The sequence below is a fragment of the Stigmatopora argus genome, chromosome 12 (assembly GCF_051989625.1).
Source record: "Stigmatopora argus isolate UIUO_Sarg chromosome 12, RoL_Sarg_1.0, whole genome shotgun sequence".
NCBI classification, from domain to species: Eukaryota; Metazoa; Chordata; class Actinopteri; order Syngnathiformes; family Syngnathidae; genus Stigmatopora; species Stigmatopora argus.
Window position 1 is genome coordinate 17,499,574 of NC_135398.1, and position 21,767 is coordinate 17,521,340.

Consider the following 21,767-nt stretch of genomic DNA (forward strand, 5'->3'; position numbering starts at 1 on the left):
AATCTGTTCTGTGAAGGCAGCTCTGTACCCCACGATCGGATCTGTATATACACACATGTACACCCACACTGGCTCATACACTCACATATCCACATCATCAAGGTAACAAGATTGTACCAGTTGTTAAGTATCTTCATTGAAGTTCCAGATTAAAAGACAAAACCCAACTCCACTCTCTGGCTCTCGTGTTCTAACCAACACCCCCAAGCGAACAGAGTATAAATCACATTGAACCAGTAACCCTTATACAGTCCTCATCAAACCTCACCAACAATTACTGTTATTAGCCTCTATTTTCTTCAATAGCTCCCAAGCCATTTGACATATTGACAATAAAATAACAGAAGTGATGGGTGACTCCCTTCTGTTTATCGTACACCTTTTAGTTTGTCAACAACAAACTTAATTTATAATTTAGTAATTTATTACCGTTATTAGCACCTATTTTCTTCAATAGCTCCCAGGATATTTGACATATTGACACCAAAATAACAGATGTGATGGGTGATTCCCTTCTGTTTATCGTAGTACACCATTTAGTTTTTCAACAACAGACTCTATTTATTACTTATTAATGCATTACTGTTATTAGCACCTCTTTTGTTGAATAACTCCCAAACTGTACAGCATTCTATTTTTGTGTGTGCTGTAATGAACACTTAGGCTTCTTCTATTTACAAATTCTATAATTCTCTCAAGTGAACAGATGGTACAAACTTGAGCCCAAGACAATAAAACATAGTGAAAACAGAACATAGAACAATATAACAAATGAAAGACACAGAGACAAAACATTTACACAGCATCGACCAGGCAAATCTCTACACCTGTACTTTAACAGAAGTGAATGGTGATTTCATTCTGTTTATCGTACACCTTTTTAGATTTTCAATGACACACTCAATTAATTAATTATTAATGTATTACTGTTGTTAACACCTAATTTCTTCAATGGCTCCCGGGCCATTTGACCTGTTGAGCCCAAATCAACACAAGTGATGGCTGATGACCCCTTATTTATTGTACGCACACCTTTTAGTTTTTCATCAAAACACTCCATTAATCAATTACGCTGTGCTGGAACTGTAAAGAGTGACGTTTATTTGTCAATAAGGCACCATTATATTTAATTAAATTGCAATTTGAATGAGAGAGAGAGTTAAAATCCAGTTCCCGAAGCCCTCGACTGGGATTTCGCGGTTACGTCGTCTTTTTTTTCTCTGTTCATGCGCGCGTCCTCGATCTTTGCCGTAAAACCGCAAGGAAGAGGGCAACTGAAAATGAAGCGCGGTTTGCTTGACTGTGGAAAGAGAAACGGCCGCTCACTTGACCTCGGTCTTCCTCCGACGAGGTAGCCCAACTTGTCAGAACAGCAGTTCAGTTTTACGAATATTTGCAGTCATTTTGAAAAATTGATTACTACAAAAGAAATTCGAGAATTTATATTAGATATTTTCAAATTTTCAGTAATTCCCTGATTACGTCTAAATTTTTACGTGGGAATCAACGATCATCTATATTCTATAACTTTCATGCTCGACGGAAGTTACGTACTCGACAGCTGTCAAAAGTCGAGCAGCACACAGGAATTTCGGAAAAGGAAAAATCAGCGTGACATTTGGCTAAATAACTTCTTACAACGGAATATGGATGACGACGTGCTAACAACTCTGAAACTGTTGATAATAGGCGAAAGTGGAGTGGGCAAATCAAGGTTTGTTTTGCCCTCAACTTCGTGTGCTAGCTTAGCCAGTTAGGGGTGTTAACAGTGGTTTGTTAGCACTGTTTTTCCCAGCAACCATTTCCAATGCCGCGCGCGGGCATATTTTTATTCGTTTTCATTTAAAAATGTCAATTGTGTATTGAAAGTGTAATGATATCGAATATCTCTTTTGAGACCCTATTAGTATTGTTGCTATTCTTTTTTTTTACGGGTTTGTGTTAAGCCATGCTTCCCCTTGTTTTCAATAGTCAACATGTTAGAATACTTCTTGCTACGTTAGACATTTAAAGTTTTTGTCCATTTTTGTCATATTATAACCAGTTTCCTTCCTAACAGCCTTCTGCTGAGATTCACAGAAGATACATTTGACCCAGAACAGTCAGCGACAATAGGTAAAGTTTATACAACCACGAGCAAGTTTTCCATATGTATTAATATTTTTGTAATTATGTGAAGCCGTCTGGTTTCTCTCTCTTTTTTAAATCTTTCTTTCACAATGATCAAGGAGTGGATTTCAAAGTGAAGACACTAGCCATTGATGGAAATAGAGCTAAATTGGCCATATGGGTAAGCAGGACCAATCTTTTAAAATATATTTTTAACATTTGCCCTCGTTAAAAACATGATGCATTGTTACATGTGTCCACTCGGTAGCGACATCGTACAATTAAGGACACGTGAATAAAGCAAGATTTATCACTTAGAAATGAAGATATTCCTGCTACTAGTATTGTTTTTGTTAACACTCAACTTTATACTTCACCATGTCACTTCTTCAATATAATAATGTAATCTCTTTGCCTTTATCTTTTTCTTTTAAGGACACAGCTGGACAGGAAAGGTTTCGTACACTAACACCCAGTTATTATCGTGGTGCCCAGGGAGTCATACTTGGTAAGTAATTTAAGTTTTACTTGGAGCTCATCAATGCCGCTCCTCCTTTATATTTGTTTCCTAAATTTAATATATTCACATTCCATTAATTCCTCTTCTTTATCGCTTATCCTCACGAGGGTCGTGGGGATGCTGGAGCCTATCCCAGCTACCTTGGAGCAGGTACAATTGCAGGCCATATGTAGAAAAGCAACCTTTCACAGTATCCATGCATGGGTGATAAAACGATAATGATAATTATTATCAAATATTTTTGTTAACAATGATAAATACTTTTGATAAATAGAAGCTCTAATTACACCACCAGAACAACAAAATGGCGGCAAAATGATCCAAGATGGCGGCGCGCACCGACGCAGCGGCTCTATGCTCTCCAGTTCGGTGTCGTTCGTTATCCTACAGTCGCCAGGATTTAATCACTATCGGAAGGATATGCGATACATCCGATTTCACAACTAACTCTCCGGGATCTCTGTGGATAGCCACCCCACTCAAAGCACGTCGAAGGCGGCGAAGGGACAGAAAGCAGAAGCGTGGATGCCGGGCGGGCCTTGCTGCTAAGCTGAAACAACAACCACACCGAGCACCGCTTCCTAGTATCTTTTTGACCAACGCCCGATCCATCACCCACAAAATGGATGAGTTGGAACTTCGAATTGCTACCAACAGCTTTGTTAGGAACTGTAATATTATTCTCATCACAGAAACGTGGCTACAGCCGCATGTCCCCGACACTGCGGTATCGCTAGCTGTCCGAACGCTTTTTCGGAACGATCGTTCAAAAGAATTATCAGGCAAAAGCAAAGGAGGACTGTGCATGTTTATACATAATGAATGGTGTTGTGACAGTAGGATCATTGACACTCACTGTTCCCCGGATTTAGAGTTATTGGCAATACGGTGTAGGCCCTATTATTTACCGAGAGAGCTAACGGTCGTCATAGTAACGGCGGTCTATATACCTCCGAATGCTAACGTTAACACGGCACTTAACCTCCTGCTAACGGCTGTAAACAAACAACAGCTTGACCACCCCGATGGAGTTTTTATTGTCGCTGGTGATTTCAACAAGGCGTGTTTAAAGACTGTTTTACCTAAGTTTATTCAATACATAAATTGTAATACTAGAAGAGACAAAACTCTTGACCATGTCTATTCTAACATCAAACATGCTTATAAAGCCACTTCCCTCCCTCACCTAGCTGGATCAGATCACCTCTGCCTATCTCTCACCCCCGCTTACATTCCACTCCGGAGGCAAACAACGCCACAAATAAAGATAATAAAAACTTGGCCCACTTTCTCAGCTGCAGGACTGTTTTTCCCGCACCAACTGGGAACTTTTTGTACACGACAACCTCCAGGACTACACGGACTCTGTACTTGCTTACACAAAAAACTGCATTGACAACGTCACTATAAATAAACGAATGCGGGTTTTTCCTAACCAAAAACCCTGGATGACCAATGAGACACAGGCACTCATCAAATGCCGTAACACCGCCTTTAGATCAGGGGACAAGATAAAATATAGAGCTGCCAGAGCTGAGCTGAAAAGAGGCATTAAAAAGGCCAAGGCAGCATATACTAAGAAAATTGAGGAGCACTTCACAGAAAATAACCCAAAGAAGATGTGGCAAGGAATACGACATATTACCAACTACAATAACAATAATATGTCTGTTAACGCAGATGCCTCACTAGCGGAGGAATTGAACCGTTTCTTTGCCCGCTTTGAGACTGACAAATCAGACCCAGTCTCAACACCCCCACCATCTCCCTGCAGCAATACACTGACGTTCCGGGAACAGAAAGTGAGACTGGTAATGCGGTCTGTGAACACCAGGAAGGCTGCTGGCCCAGACGGAGTACCTGGGAAGGTGCTCAAAGCCTGTGCTGACCAGCTGGCTGGAGTCTTCACAAACATTTTCAATTGTTCCCTGCAACAATCCATCATTCCATCCTGTCTGAAATCTGCCACCATTATCCCTGTCCCCAAAAAGCCAACCATTGACAGCATGAATGATTATAGGCCTGTTGCACTCACGCCTGTGATCATGAAGTGCTTTGAAAAGTTGGTAGCCCGCCATATCAGGAATACAATCCCTCCCTCAATTGACCTTCACCAGTTTGCTTATAGAGCAAACAGGTCCACTGAGGATGCTATTGCCATTGCTCTACATACAGCACTGAGCCACCTGGAACACCATGGGAACTACGTGAGGATGCTCTTCATTGACTATAGCTCAGCCTTCAACACCATAAAACCGGACATTCTGACTCTCCCACCTTGGACTATCCTCTTCAATCTGCTGCTGGATAAAGAACTTCTTGACCAACCGACCACAAACTGTTAGACTTGGTCCCCACCTCTCTTCCTCCATTACACTGAGCACTGGCTCCCCTCAAGGCTGTGTACTGAGTCCTCTTCTGTACTCCCTGTACACATACGACTGTACACCCACCCACCAGTCTAACGCCATCATCAAATTCGCTAACGACATCACTGTGGTCGGACTCATCTCAGGAGGGGATGAGTCGGCCTACAGAGATGAGGTCAACAAACTGTCTTCGTGGTGCTCGGTGAACAATCTCACACTGAACACAACGAAAACTAAAGAAATAATCCTGGACTTTCGCAAACACGGCACAGATCTGGCCCCACTCCTCATAAATGGAGTATGTGTAGACAGGGTCCAGTCCTTTAAATTCCTGGGGGTCCACGTCACGGATAAGCTCTCATGGTCTACAAACATCACGGCAGTAGTGAAGAAGGCTCAGAAACGACTCAATTTCCTCAGGGTACTTCGGAAGAACAACTTGGGCACCAAGCTTCTGATAACCTTCTATAGAACCACTGTAGAGAGCATCCTGGCGTACTGCATCACAGTGTGGTACGCTGGAAGCACGGCGGCAGACAAAAAGGCCATGCAGAAAATGATTAACACTGCCCAGAGGATTGTCGGCTGCTCTCTGCCCTCACTGGAAGACATTGCCAGCCCTCGTTACCTCGGCAGAGCCAGGAACATCATAGGGGACCCTTACTACCCTGGTCACAATCTGTTCCAGCTGCTGCCCTCTGGCAGACGCTATAGCTCCCACAAAGTACGGACAAATAGGCTTAAGGACAGTTTTTTTCCCACATCCATCAGAACTCGAAATTTGCGGTAACACAACACACATTCCCTTCTGAGGTAATATGAAAAGATGTTTGGGTGGTGATCTGCCTCCTACTAGCTGACTGAAGGTAAGTGAAAGACAGTGAGAGGTAAGTGACCTGTATCCATAACAGCAGAATGCCAAATTACAAGTCCGTAACTATCACTTATTTAGGTCTTTTGCCGAGTAAACGCAGCTTATGGAGAAGCACCACCAATTTCGTCATACGCAGTTTCTGGGTGTGATGACAAGTAGGCTTTTTGTTGTTGATGATGACGACATGGCTTATGTCCGATTATTATTATTATTATTATTATTAAAGGAGCGGCGACGCTGATGCGACGTGAATGCTAGTTCCAGACCAACGTTCACGAGACGAGACGAAGATGGTGAGGAAAAATCATTTAGCAGGGGTAGCGATGGCGTGAGGCACACAGAGTATGAAAGTGAAAGGACTGTAACACCGCCGAAATGAGTGATTATGAGATGCACGACAACACCAAGCCCACCCACTACAAGATCCAAGTGAAGTTTCCCTGCTGTGTACTTTATCCTTACTTATGAACACACGTGAGGCACACTGAGAGCAAACACAATTGACTGAACCTTGGCAGTACGCCACCTCGTATCCTCTACTAAACAAAGATACGGAAAGCATTTCTGTCTTTTTTTTTAAATGCTTCATAAATACCTGTCCACAAATATTGAACATTTCCATAATCCATTTTACCCACTCCTCATTTGAGGACAGTCTGTAATTCTTTTCTTACTTGATATCAAGGAGTTTCCTTGTTAAGACCTGTAATAACTTTGCAGGTTATATAACTGTTAATTTATCCATAACAGCAATAGACGGCGGAGCCAGGATTAACACACGTGTAGCTCTTTATTGCCACTCTTCAACAACACACACACACACAAACCGGACACACACTACTACGTCCGGGTTACGCTGTGCTACCCCACGGCTCCAGGTGGCGTGGTTAAACACACTTCCATAACCCGAGGCAACTATCATTATCAATATATTACACTCCTCCCCCTTTAACTATGAAGTTCCTATTTAGACTTAGCACTCAACTCCAACAATTATCTTTGCCTCATTAACTTTTTATAATTTTACTTCTCAACTTGTAACTAAATTATTACTGCTAACACAACCATTAGACTCAATATTCCAGTCTTTGACATTCCAATCTCAGGAACTCTTTTCACATTTTTGTATGAACAGGAACTCTTTTATTTTAGGAACGACGTTCCTCACAACTGACCGATCACAAATTCAGTCGCTTCGGAGGTGCTCTATCTCTCACTGGGTACCTGCGCCCACACACCTCTGGGGAACTGACTGCTCGGTTGTCAGGTGTAACTGTCTTGTCACAGGCCACTGAGCCTGGCGAAGATGTTACACGTGTCTCTTCAGGTGAGTACGGGCTACCACCTACTGCTCCAGGTGTGCCTTTCCCCCCCACATCTGCGTGAACCACCACAGGGTACTTGTTTGTGATGTCCAGCTGCTCATCCGGAAGCTCCAATGTCTCTGGTCTGGACGGTTGGTTGTACAGCAGATGATCAATGTGGATCGAGCGTCGGCTCACACCATTCCACACCAGGTAGGTGACTGGTCCGAGTCTCTTTTCCACTGTTCCTTTTGTCCACCTCTCCTTCCCTCCACGGAAATTCCGGATCAGAACTGAGACCCTCAGACAGATGTCTCAGCTTGGAGGTGGTTCTATCATGATAGTGTTTCTGCTTCTCTTGTTTTGCTTCCACCACTCGAGCGAGATCTGGTTTCAGTAAGCTGAACCTGGTCCTGATTTGACGTTTTAAAAACAGTTCCGCTGGTGCACATCCTGTAACAGTGTGCGGTGTACTCCTGTATGCTATCAGGAAGTTAGCTAGCCTGTGCTGCATAGTTATTGTGACCTTTTGTTTCTTCTCCTCGAGTACTTGTTTCAGCAGTGATGCTTTCACTGACTGAACTGCTCGCTCTGCCGCTCCATTGGAAGCGGGATGGTAAGCTGGTACCAAAGTTTGTTTTATTCCGTTGCTCAGCAGGAATGTCTTGTACTCCTGCGAAGTGAATTGAGGTCCGTTGTCAGAAACAATCTCCTCAGGAAGCCCGTAGGAAGAAAAAATATTCCGCAACACCTCAATCATTTTGGCTGCTGTGGTTGTTGCCATGGCGATGACCTCCAGCCATTTTGAATGACTGTCCACTAGTACTAAAAAGTGGTGTTGGTCTTTCTCTGCAAAGTCAATATGTATTCTCTGCCAAACTCTAGTCGGCCATTTCCAGACGTGTAGAGGTGCGGTTGCAGGTAGTTTCCTCACACTCTGACAGGCGTCACATTGTTGTACTGTATGTTCTATGTCACTGTCCAACTGCGGCCACCACAAATAGCTCCTGGCCAAGGCCTTCATCCTGCACCCTCCCGGGTGTCCTAGGTGAAGATCATGCAGTAGCCGCTCTCGGTGTGCTGGTGGAATGATAACTCGAATTCCCCACAATATGCAACCTTGTTCCACCGACAGTTCATTTTTCCTGAAAAAGTATGGTTTCAGTCTCTCGTCCTTGTTTAGACTTGGCCATCCAGACCGAGTCAGCTCCAGTACTTTGCATAGGACTGGGTCCTTGAGAGTGCTCTGTGCAATCTCTGTAGCTTGCACGGGAAGCTCATCTATTACTGAGAAATAGAAGATGCTGTTTTCCTCCGCGGTGTTATCCTTTTCCTTCCCCGGCAGTCTAGATAACGCATCTGCGTTGGCATTTTCTGCTGACGTTCTGTACTCTATACTGTAGTCATAAGCCATCAGTCTCAGCGCCCAGCGCTGCATTCGCAGAGCAGCTAAAGTGGGAATTTCAGACTTGGGTCCCAAAATAGCAAGAAGGGGCCTGTGGTCCGTTATTAAACTGAACTTGCGGCCATATAAATATTTATGAAATTTGGTCACGCCAAAAATTATGGCCAAAGCCTCTTTCTCTATCTGACTATATTTGCTTTCTGCCTCTGTCAATGTACGCGATGCAAATGCGATCGGTTTCTCATCTCCATTTCCCATTATGTGAGACAGGACAGCCCCGATTCCATAAGGGGATGCATCGGAAGCTAATCTCAGGGGTTTCTTGGTGTCATAGTGCACTACTACTGAGCTTTTTACTAACTGTTCTTTTGCATCTTTGAATGCTGCTGCACATTTAGTAGTCCATTGCCAATCAACTTCCTTCTTCAGTAGTTGATGTAGCGGCTGCAGCACCGTCGACAGGTCTTTCATGAACCGACCATAATAGTTTAATAGTCCTAGAAAAGACCGTAGCTCTGTGACGTTTGTAGGCTGGGGTGCATTAACGATGGCTGCAACTTTTGTCGCAGTGGGGTGCAGTCCCTCCTTATCTATCAGATGCCCCAGGTATTCTACTTTCTCCTGCATGAAATCACATTTTGATCTTTTCACTCTTACCCCGTAGCTCTCCACCCTGGGTCCCATATTTTACCTTGGCCGTCACTTGTCCCATCAAAGGAATGTTCTCTCCGGAAAAAGTTGACAGCTGCACTTTACTTACTTCCAAAGGCAGATGAGAGAGGTGCTTCTTATACACTGTTTCCGAAACAAGTGTTACAGCCGCCCCTGTGTCCAGTTGCATCTCTAGAGGAGTTCCTTCTAATATGACCTGTACTGTCATTTCCTTCCTCCAATTCCCGACAGCATTTGTGGGATACACTGCATTCAAGCGATATGACTCCCACCGTTCATCATCCGCATTTCCTGTTGTCTCATTTTTATTTCCTTTTACATACTGTGTGTGTCCTTGCCAATTTTTAGTTTTACACATCCTTGCTATGTGTCCTACTTTTGAACACTTGTAACATGTCTCTCCTTTATACCTGCATTCATGAGCGGCGTGGTTGCTTAGTCCACATCTGTAACAGGGTTGGTGATTTTCTCTTCTCTGTGGTCTGAATTTTCCACTTGTGGTTTTACTTTTCCAATCGCTGGTGGCTGGTTGGTATTTCCACGCACTTTTGCTTGTCTTTTCCTGGTCAATCTTATTTAATGTGGCAGGTTCTTCCATTTTGCTAGCGAACTCCAACGTATTCTTTGATGCCATTTCCATGGATAACGACAGTTCGCATGTTTTTTTAAATGTTAGATCTTGCTCCGTGAGTAATCTTCTCTGAATAGCTTCCACTCTCAATCCACAAACAAATCTGTCTCTCATTGCTTCGTCTAAATGGAGACCAAATTCGCAGTGGCTGGATAGCTGCTTCAACGCCACAATATAATCCGACACAGACTCGTTCTCTCTCTGATTCCTCTTTTGAAACTTGAATCGCTCCGCGATCACCAGCGGTTTCGGGTTGTAATGAGATGCTAATCTTCCACTTAGCACCTCATATGAGAGGCTACTAGGCTTCTCTGGTATGCAAAGGCCCTTCAACAGTCCGTAGGCCTCTGCACCTATTATAGAGAGGAACACGGCGTTTTTTTTTCCTTCCTCCACTTCGTTAATGATCATCCATTGTTCAAAACGTTCCAAGTAAGATTCAAAATCTTCTTTAACTTCTTCGTATTCGCCGAGATTTCCCAGGAATCTGGCCATGATGCAGCACCGCCGTTAGCTTAGCACTCTTGCTAATGCTAGTCTGCAAAGTCACGTTACCTCCTTGTAACGCCTTAATCTCCTCGTCCGAAACTTTTAATCCCTACCGCCTGGAAAGGGATCCCATCCTCGTCGCCACTGTAATAACTTTGCAGGTTATATAACTGTTAATATATCCATAACAGCAATAGACGGCGGAGCCAGGATTAACACACGTGTAGCTCTTTATTGCCACTCTCCAACAACACACACACACACAAACCGGACACACAACACTACTACGTCCGGGTTACGCTGTGCTACCCCACGGCTCCAGGTGGCGTGGTTAAACACACTTCCATAACCCGAGGCAACTATCATTATCAATATATTACAAGACCTACCTTATGCATGCATGTACGTCTATGTGTATGTATGTATATACAGACGCTCCCCTACTTACGAACGCAATTGGTTCCGAGCGATTGTTCATAAGTTGAATTTGTTTGTAAGTTGATTCAGTGCTATATTTTGTATTATAATTTATGTTTAAGGCCGATATAAGTATATTGAAGGTTTATATAAGTGCATTTGTATGTGTAAGGCTTGTATAAGTAACACGCATTGGTTTGTACTGAAAAAAAACATTTAATAAAATGGAGAGAATATGTACAGTACTGTAGAGAGAGAGAGAGATTTATGTATTAGAAACCGACCAAAAGAAGCGACCTAATGACGATTGCACAGTTTTCTTATTTTTTTCATCATAAATGATGCGGTAGCACTGTATGGCATCATTCAATTGATTTGCAAACTTTGTGCAACGTTCAATATTTGGGTCCTGCTGCTCGATCTTTCTGTTTATAAATGGTACTGACGGTCGAACGATTCAATGCCCGTGAAACGCTCACCACTCACGCACATACGTGTATGTATATATATATATATATATATATATATATATATATATATATATATATATATATATATATATATATATATATATATATATATATATATATATATATATATATATATATATATATATATGTGTAAATATATGTATATATATATATATATATATATATATATATATATATATATATATATATATATATATATATATACATATACATACATATACATACACGTATGTGTGTGCGTGCGTGTGTATTTGTGTGTGTGTGTATGTGTGCGCGCGTGTGTTTGCGCACACACACACGTATACACACACAGACTTAGTGAAAAGTAGACCGCTGCGGACACACTTCCCCTATGTACTGCTCCTGTGAATTCTTTCTTTCAGTGTCTGTGCAGGCAACACCCTTTTGTAACACAGAAAGGAAATGATTGTACATTTGTGATTGTGAAATAAAACAAAATTCTGCTTAGATTTTATTTCTATTTATTTTCTGGTAAAAGTGACAATTATTGCAGTACTATGAACCATCGAAAGAATCGAGATATTTCGACATTAGAAGCAATATGGCGACCACAACATAAACCTCGGGTAAGAAAATTGTCATTTCTGTCATTAATAAGCATCGGGTTCTCGTTCTTTTTTCAAATTTAATATTTTGATATTTTGCATTTCCAAAGACTTCCTTATTATATTGACCCAAATAATGTGCATTCCAGCAGACAATCCTTTCGATTAATACGGTATCTCCGAAATACCACGTGCGATAAATTTTCTTATGATAACACATTTGTACTCATTAAAACCATGAGTATGCAGGTGAAAATTGTTAATCAGCGGGGCTTATACGCAAGAATTTGTAAAATTCAACGACTTTAAGGCAATTTTAAGGGGCGGCTTATACACAGGTGCGGTTTATATGTGAGAAAATACGGTAAAAGGAAACTCAAATTCCACTTTGCTAACCCTAACCCTCCAGCCATCTTAGCCAGCAAAAGGGCTCTATAATCGGACAAGAGCGATTGCATCCGCTGTAACGTCGGCCGTACCTTGCACTTTGAAACATTTCTGGGAAATTCCACCACCTCGGGTATGCATTTCTGAAAAAATCGACCTTCACCCAGGCTCCCGGCCGTTAATGTCAACTGAGCGAGTTCTATCTTCGGTTAAAGGTGACGTCGTCTGCCGTAAGGTCGCCCGAGGCTCGCATTTCTGATAAAAATGCACCCTGACAGGGTCCGCTCAGAAAACTCAATTTGCGGATAAAAATGACGGCCAACGCCCGCTGCTCGCCATGTTTCAATCTTGAATTGAATTGAATGCTTTTATCTTCATAATGATATTTAAAGCTTTCACCACATAGTGCACAAAAATTACAGCAGACGGACAAATAAATCAATAAGTAGTCCAAGTGAGGTCAGCAGAGTGAAGCGTGCTTATTCCGTCTGAAGTCAAAGATAAGTTCCATGGTTGTTTGAAACGTTCAGCGCAATAAATAATCACTTATTAGTGATAAATAAATAATCACGAACTAGTCATAGATTAAATAAGTGGTCAAAATAATAAGTAGTAATAAGTCTTGATTTGGTGCAGAACTCGAGTTGAGTATGGTGACAGCTCCTGGGAAGAAACTGCCCTTGAGTCTATTTGTCTTTGCAGTTCTAGCTCTGTAGCGCCTTCCAGAGGGCAGCAGGTTGAAGTGGTAGAAGTCGGGATGCGTATTGTCTTTTATAATGCTCTCTGCCCTTCTAAGGCACTGGGATTCGTAGACGCTGGACAGAGTGGGTAGGGGGCGATTGATGATCATTTGGGCTCACCCTCTGCAGGTTGGTGTTCAATTGCCCCTTCCTGAGTACTCTCAGGAAATGTAGCCTCTGCTGCGCCTGCTTAATGAGTGCTGTGGTGTTTGCCGCCCAAGTGAGATCAGCAGAGATGTGGACTCCTAGGAATTTAAAAGTCTACTTGCTCCACACATTTGCCGTTAATATACAGCGGCGATGGAACAGCCTTGTACCGTCAGAAGTCCAGGATGAGTTTTCTAAAGACCTCATCTCTGTAGCCCGTCTCATTCTCCTCTGTGATCATCCCCACTACCGTTGTAACGTCCGCAACTTTCACAAAGATGTTCTCAGGGTGCGTGGGTCTGCAATCGTGTGTGTAGAGCAAGTAAAATAGTGGACTCAGTACACCAGCCTGGGGGCGAGTCGGTGCTGAGCGTTCGGGCAGATGAGAAGTGGCGACCCAGCTTCACGTGCTGGTCTCGGTTGATCTGGACGGCATGTGGAAGTTGGGGCTCCTAGGTCGGCCAACTTGTCTCCCTCTTTTTTCAAGGTGGCTCAGTGCAGTGTGGTGGTTATTGCATCTCCGGTGGATCTGTTCGGCCGATATGCAAACTGATGCGGGTCATGAGTGAGGGGAAGACAGGCTTTGATGTGTTTCAGTACCAATTTTTCAAAGCACTTGGTGATGATTGGTGTGGGAGCTACTGGGCGGTAGTCGCTGAGCCTGTTAGCGGGTGACTTCTTGTGTACTAGAATGATTGTGGCCGATTTCAGACAGGCTGGGACGGAGGCTTGTTCCAGTGAAAAGTTGAAAATGTCCGCGTAGACTGGTGCTGCATGGTCAGCACAGGCCTTAAGTACTTTGCCTGATGTTCCATCTGGTCCTGTGGCCTTCCGGGGGTTGACTGCTCGAAGCACACATCTCAAATCCACTACCTCCACAATGAGTAGGGCGGGGCTTCTTCCTGAGCTTGGTGTAGGATGTAGATGTACTGGGTTGATGTGGTGAGACTGGGTGCTGGGCTTGGGACTCAAATCGGGCAAAAACGTTGTTTAGGTCCTCTGCCAGTGCCGCATCTGAGTCCGCAGGAGTGGCAGTTCGTCCCTTGTAGTTGGTGAGGGTCCGTATGCTCCACCACATCGTTCGGGGTCATCAAGTTGGACTTCTATTTTCCCCATGTAGTCTGCTTTGGCAGCCTTAATGCCTCAAATCAGGTTGGCACGAGCTGTGTAGCAGGCTCTGTCACCAGATCTGAAGGCTGCATCGGGGAGTGATCAGACCTGGCTGGTCATCCACCATTTCCGGTTTGGGTATACCTGGATGGTCTTCTCCACAGTGACCGTAGCCATGCAATACTTGATGTAAGACAGCACTGTCTGTGAAGGTTCGCAGGTCTTCATGGTTGAAAGTTTCCCACTGTCTGTGATGGTTCCCCGGTCCTCTTTGTTGAAAGTTTCCCACTGTCTGTGATTGTTCCCAGGTCCTCATGGTTGAAAGTTTCCCACTCTCTGTTCAAAGCAGTCTTGGAGGGCGTCGTCAGGCCATGTGATAATTTTTGTCTTTGTGGCATTGATTGTCGGCTAAAGGGAGTGCGTAAGTTGGGGCCATGAACAAATAGGTGTGATCTGACTGTACCAAGTGTGTGTGTGGTATGGCTCTGTATGCTCCTTTGATGTTCAAGTAAACATGATCCAGAGTTTTTTCCTCTCTTGTTGGACAATTCACATTGGAAAGGACCTAATTCAAGATTTAATTTAGTTTTAATTCAAATGTATTTTGTTAACCTCTTAAACAATGTTTTGAGAATGTTTGTCCGTCTCCTCATGCTGGCCACCAATTCAGGGTGCCTGCTGGCCCGGAGACAGTGGGATAGGCTCCTGCAACCCTAATCAGGATCATGCAGTTCAGAAAATGAGATGAGATAAGATAAATAAGTGGTCAAAATTATAAATAAGTAGTATAGACAGTGATAACACTTTAGATTAGATTCTAGTTGCAGAACTCGAGTTGAGTATGATGACAGCTCTTGGGAAGAAACTGTCCTTGAGTCTGTTGCTCTTCGCTGTTATGGCTCTGTAACGCCTTCCAGAGGGCAGCAGGTTGAAGTGGTGGAAGCTGGGATGCATATTATCTTGTATTTTATTATATCTGCTCTTCTAAGGCACAATGATTCGTAGTTGCTGGACAGTGTAGGTAGGGGGCAGTTGATGATCTTTTGAGCTGTTATTAGCATTGTTCTTTTTCAACCTCCTTTCTCTTCTGGACACTTGTAGATAGACCAAGACAGACCGAGACTCTTAAGGTAAATTATCTACCAGTATGCGATATTACAAGAATTACACCTTAATAGCGTACACCCACTCGGTTATATTCCTTTCCAGCAGGCAATAGTCGGTGTTTATTTGAGTATCAGTGGGGATGTTGCAGTTTAGAAGGAACATCCAAATTTGGGGTTTCTCCTCCTATGGCCTAGCTGGTCCGGGCAATTTGACCGTCCCCTTCACTTGGGGTCAAAAATAGTTTTATGATACCGGTCACCTGCCAATAAAAACATCCTAATCAGATGCTCGAGCCAACTCATGTGGCTTATCTCTATCTGTAGGAGCAGCGGCTCTACTCTGAGTTCCTCCCTGATGACCAAGCTTCTTATCTTATCTATAAGAGAGAGTCCAGACACCCTGCGAAGGATAACTTATTTTCGCCGCCTGTAGCCGACCAGATCAGGGGGACCGTTCTTCCCAATCATGCCCCTCCAGAAGTCCCCCCAGCAGAACGAGGGAATCCCCTGATCGAGCAGGGGTTAAGCCCAACATACAGGAGGGTGCTGTGCGTAGAGATAAGCCCGACTAGATCGAGCCGGAATCTCTCAACCTCACACACTAGCTCAGGCTTTTTCCCAACCACAGAGGTGACATTCCATGTCCCAAGAGCCAGTTTCTGCATCCGGGGATCGGACCGCCAGGGATCCCTCCTGCTGTCGCCCAACTGTCTTCGCACCCGACCTCTTTGGCCCCTCTCACAGGTGGTGAGCCCATGGGAAGGGAAACCCACAGTCTCTTCGGGCTCTGCCCGGCCGGGCCCCATGGGTGTAGTCCCAACCACAGGCGCTCACGATCGTGCTCCTCCTCCAGGCCTGGCTCCTGAGTGGGGCCCCGGGGGCCCATGTACGGGTTAGGGAAAATGCTGTTCAACAGTGTTGCTCGTTATAAGAGTTCTTCTGAGCCATTCTTTGTCTGGTCCCTCACCCTTAGACCAGTTTGCCATGGGTGACCCTACCAGGGGCACAAGGTCCCAGACAACATAGCGCTAAGGATCAATGGGACACACAAACCCCACCACCATGATAAGGTGATGACTCATCGGGGGGCATCATAAGAAAAAACTTGATACCTGGAGAAACCTATACAGGCACATGGAAAACATGCAAACACTTTCTCAGAATTGTAGGTCGGATGTGCTAACCCACACTTTTTGCTTCAAGATCTACTTTTCAAGTAGCCTACCTGCGTTCTACCATGTTCAAGCAGCCAACCTCCCGGGAGGTATCGTTCCAGAGGTTGGAGGTAGGGGACTGAAATTAAGCTGTTCAAAATCAAAGGAAAGCCTTTGCAAGTAGTTGTAAGTGGTTGTATATACCGTATTTTAACACCTATAAAACGCACCGTCTGATAGGGCGCAGTCTCAGTTGCAGTTGCATTTTTTAAAATCAATACATAGGACACCTTGTCGCATAAGGCGCTTGCATGACATTAGGCTAGCGTATGTTATGGAAGCCGCTAGCGTATGTTATGGAAGCTGCTAGCGTATGTTATGCTAGCTGCTAGCATATGTTAGGCTAGCCGCTAGAGTGTATTTAAAGACAGCACGAACAAAACTAAGTTTGATGGTGCTTTATTGAGTTAAAAGGTACTCAAGTTGTCTGTATCTGATATAAAGAGTTTGGCGTTCAACATGCTAAGCTCCACTGTCAGAGTTCTGTATTCCGGGAACTTGATTCCAGCTTTGGTGAAAGCTTGAACAACAGTGCTGGCCGACACTTGAGTCCAGTCATATACAATCCATTGTTACTCGTGACATGCATCACTCCCAAGCCTTTGATTCTCACTATTATACCGGCATCGACAATTCATTCCAAATCGTCACGTATCTCGTGCGATGCTTCCTGGGCGAACTACTACGTTGGCCACTCGGCATTCATCACTCCCAAGCCGATAGCAAAGCTGTTAAATTGTGTTTGATTGATGACTTCAGTCCATTTTCCAAGCATTCACATCCGCATTCTGTTGTTATTCAGGTCAGGCATTTCCTCTGTATAGCTCTAATATGCTGTTTCTTTGAGTATTGGGAGTTTTTTTAGGGTTAAAAGCGCTGTGAGCACACAAAATGTTTTGAATGGATTTACTGTAATGCTTGGAATGCACAGGGGGGCTATTTTTAAGGTGAATGTCCCCTGGGTTGACCGCAATATGTAGCGTGCCAGCAAGAAATAAAAACAGTCACTCAAGCGGTCAGGGCCATACAAAAATTGAATTTAGTGAACAAACAAGGCGCATCGACCATTTTAGAGAAAATGTTAGACTTTTAAGTGCGCCCTACAGGTGTGAAAATACGGTAGATTAGATTAGATGAATTTATTTCATCCCGTGTTCGGGAAATTCCCTTTGTTGCAGTAGCAAGACAGTAGCAGGCACAGACACAGGAGAAGACATTGTAGACCTAGGTGAAAAACTAGAGTCACACAGGAAGTCCACAAGGTGAGGACCTTCTGCAGGCTGAGACTGAGGTTAAATATGCAAAATCACTTCAAGATGATCAGCACAGTCCCTCAGTGGTCTGGAGCTGATCATTTTATTTGCCTTGATCCTCCCAAGCTCCCTCACCCGATCAGCAGCTCCCTCACCCGATCAGCAGATCCCGCGTGCATGACAGCAAAGGCACGGTTGAACGGCTCCAAAGACGTCTAGGACTAGCACAAAGAAACCAAGCCACGCGACGGGTGGAGTCGATTCGCAAAGGTCGCAAAAACAACAAAGCAAAGTATAAGGGAAAGCATTAAAAATACTAAATTTAATAGTATTATTATTATTTAGAAAAGATAAACTTAAAACTCTAAACAAAATTTATTTTGATGTCTCAATGAAATTCGTTTTTAAAATGTATCTTCCATAAAACGTGAAACGTTCCCGTCACGGCTCGTTGGGGCAAGGCCATCTTAGCGAGGTCGGGGCGCAGCCATTTTAGCGAGGTCGGGCCTCTGCCATCTTAGCGTGGTCGGAGCGCTGCCATCGCCAGACGCGTATAGACTTGATTTTGCAATGAAACAAAATTACGCCTTGATTTTTTAGCATTTTTTTTTCTTGTTTGAAAGTGACAACTATTGGAGTAATATGAACCAACGAAATAATTGGGACATTTTGACATCAGAAGCAATATGGCTGCCACAATATCTTAAACTTTTTAAAAATTAGAACGCATCAGGTTCTCATCAAGATAGACATTTCTTTTTTCAAATTGAATAATTTGATATTTTGCATTTACAAATACAGGTGTTAGGTTTAAACACCAAACATTTGTATCACCAATCTGAAAGAAGGAAAACACAGAGAATTGAGTCAACTTTATTTGCAGTGAGAGGGTCTCGGGACTGCTCCGGTCACAATCCTCTGACACACTCTGAATAAAGTCTCCGCTCCCTTGTCTCTTATTGTGTTTTGGGAGTCCCCTAGTTACAGGAAGTTTCAAGCTGATCAAAGGAAAGAGGGGGGTATCTCCCAGTTACAAAAGGGTATTTGTTGCATGACCACATGTTCTTTCAAGGTAACACTTTTACATTCTCTTTCCCCTTCTCCCCTAATCTTCACACGATAGTTCAAACAGGCGCCTGACCCCTGGAGCAGTTCCTCTTTGTTGAATAAGGTGAAACTTCCTCCAGGCCTCAGGACACCCTAGATTATATGAGCAAGCATTTTCACACTCGAACCCAGGAGCAGGATAACTTATTTACAATAATTCCAACAACAGGCATATTAACTTATGATATTGACGCCTAATAATGTGCTTTTGATTCATACCGTATCTCAGAAATACCACTTGTGATGATTTTTCTTAAAATATTCCCTTCAAAGGAACACATTTGTACTCCCTATTAAAACCACGAATATGGAGGTAAATATTGGGAATCAGGGGGCGGCTTATATGTCCAGGCGTTTTAAATGCGAGTAAATACGGTATATATATTTGCTTGCAATGAAGAATATGCTTTGCTTTGGTACTCGGATGATTCGCCTAAAGACGTTTCGCCGACGGACGTTTGACAGACGGACAGGTCGCCGAATGGATGCTCCGCCGAATGAACGTTCCGCCGAACGGAGGTTTCGCCGAAACGGGATTCGCGCGCTCGCCCCGCCCCCGGATCGTGTGTACAAGTTTTTCAACCTCGGCCCGCGGGCCATATACGGCCCGTCAGGATTTTTAATCCGGCCCGCCGCCGGCGTTGTCCAAATTATAGTAAAAATCAGATTCATTTCCCTTTGCCGCTCATCACTGTCAATTTATTAGTCTACCGTCAATGGCAGCCCGGGAATAACCACTGTTGGGCGGGCATGTCAGCCTGGGAATAAGCATTCTTTGGCGGGCATGTCAGCCCGGGAATAAGCACTCTTGGGCGGGCATGTCAGCCCGGGAATAAGCACTCTTGGGCGGGCATGTCAGCCCGGGAATAAGCACTCTTGGGCGGGCATGTCAGCCCGGGAATAAGCACTCTTGGGCGGGCATGTCAGCCCGGGAATAAGCACTCTTGGACGGGCATGTCAGCCCGGGAATAAGCACTCTTGGGCGGGCAGATGTAGCAGAACCGAGCCGTGAAAAGACAGCAATCAGGTCAAATCCATCCTAAAACAGCATTTAATAATCAAATACAAATACTGGAGCTCTTTGGACATATTATTATTATTATTATTATTATTAGAACCAAGCCCAGGGAAGTGAATTCCTTGGTAAAATGTTGCGATGATGTCGCGATAAGGCAAAAAAAAACGCCAAACGGCTCACAATGCTCTCAAATTTGGTCAAATCCAGCCGAAAACAGCGTTTAATGATTAAATACAAATACTAGTATTTGTACCCAGAAACTGCGTATGACGAAATTGGTGGTGCTTCTCCATAAGCTGCGTTTACTCGGCAAAAGACCTAAATAAGTGATAGTTACGGACTTGTAATTTGCCATTCTGCTGTTATAGATACAGGTCACTTACCTCTCACTGTCTTTCACTTACCTTCAGTCAGCTAGTAGGAGGCAGATCACCACCCAAACATCTTTTCATATTACCTCAGAAGGGAATGTGTGTTGTGTTACCGCAAATTTAGAGTTCTGATGGATGTGGGGAAAAAACTGTCCTTAAGCCTATTTGTCCGTACTTTGTGGGACCTATAGCGTCTGCCAGAGGGCAGCAGCTGGAACAGATTGTGACCAGGGTAGTAAGGGTCCCCTATGATGTTCATGGCTCTGCTGAGGTAATGAGGGCTGGCAATGTCTTCCAGTGAGGGCAGAGAGCAGCCGACAATCCTCTGGGCAGTGTTAATCATTTTCTGCATGGCCTTTTTGTCTGCCGCCGTGCTTCCAGCGTACCACACTGTGATGCAGTACGCCAGGATGCTCTCTACAGTGGTTCTATAGAAGGTTATCAGAAGCTTGGTGCCCAAGTTGTTCTTCCTAAGTACCCTGAGGAAATGGAGTCGTTTCTGAGCCTTCTTCACTACTGCCGTGATGTTTGTAGACCATGAGAGCTTATCCGTGACGTGGACCCCCAGGAATTTAAAGGACTGGACCCTGTCTACACGTACTCCATTTATGAGGAGTGGGGCCAGATCTGTGCCGTGTTTGCGAAAGTCCAGGATTATTTCTTTAGTTTTCGTTGTGTTCAGTGTGAGATTGTTCACCGAGCACCACGAAGACAGTTTGTTGACCTCATCTCTGTAGGCCGACTCATCCCCTCCTGAGATGAGTCCGACCACAGTGGTGTCATCAGCGAATTTGATGATGGCGTTAGACTGGTGGGTGGGTGTACAGTCGTATGTGTACAGGGAGTACAGAAGAGGACTCAGTACACAGACTTGAGGGGAGCCAGTGCTCAGTGTAATGGAGGAAGAGAGGTGGGGACCAAGTCTAACAGTTTGTGGTCGGTTGGTCAAGAAGTTCTTTATCCAGCAGCAGATTGAAGAGGATAGTCCAAGGTGGGAGAGTCAGAATGTCCGGTTTTATGGTGTTGAAGGCTGAGCTATAGTCAATGAAGAGCATCCTCACGTAGTTCCCATGGTGTTCCAGGTGGCTCAGTGCTGTATGTAGAGCAATGGCAATAGCATCCTCAGTGGACCTGTTTGCTCTATAAGCAAACTGGTGAGGGTCAATTGAAGGAGGGATTGTATTCCTGATATGGCGGGCTACCAACTTTTCAAAGCACTTCATGATCACAGGCGTGAGTGCAACAGGCCTATAATCATTCATGCTGTCAATGTGGGCTTTTTGGGGACAGGGATAATGGTGGCAGATTTCAAACAGGATGGAATGATGGATTGTTGCAGGGAACAATTGAACATTTTTGTGAAGACTCCAGCCAGCTGGTCAGCACAGGCTTTGAGCACCTTCCCAGGTACTCCGTCTGGGCCAGCAGCCTTCCCGGTGTTCACAGACCGCATTACCAGTCTCACTT

General features: G+C 44.1%; 1 protein-coding gene across 3 annotated transcripts in view; it reads left to right on the plus strand.

Annotated features, from left to right (window-relative positions):
• Positions 1 to 1,260: 1,260 nt before the first annotated feature.
• LOC144085524 (ras-related protein Rab-18-B-like) overlaps positions 1,261 to 21,767 on the plus strand; it is a 30,796-nt gene continuing 10,289 nt past the window's right edge. Inside the window, exons 1-4 of one of the 3 annotated variants that reach the window (XM_077614877.1) lie at positions 1,261 to 1,351; positions 2,060 to 2,115; positions 2,229 to 2,290; positions 2,545 to 2,617. In XM_077614877.1, coding sequence (XP_077471003.1) covers positions 1,281 to 1,351; positions 2,060 to 2,115; positions 2,229 to 2,290; positions 2,545 to 2,617 — 262 coding nt within the window. In that variant the 5' untranslated portion in view covers positions 1,261 to 1,280. The other 2 variants (XM_077614876.1, XM_077614878.1) reach the window with 2 other exon arrangements.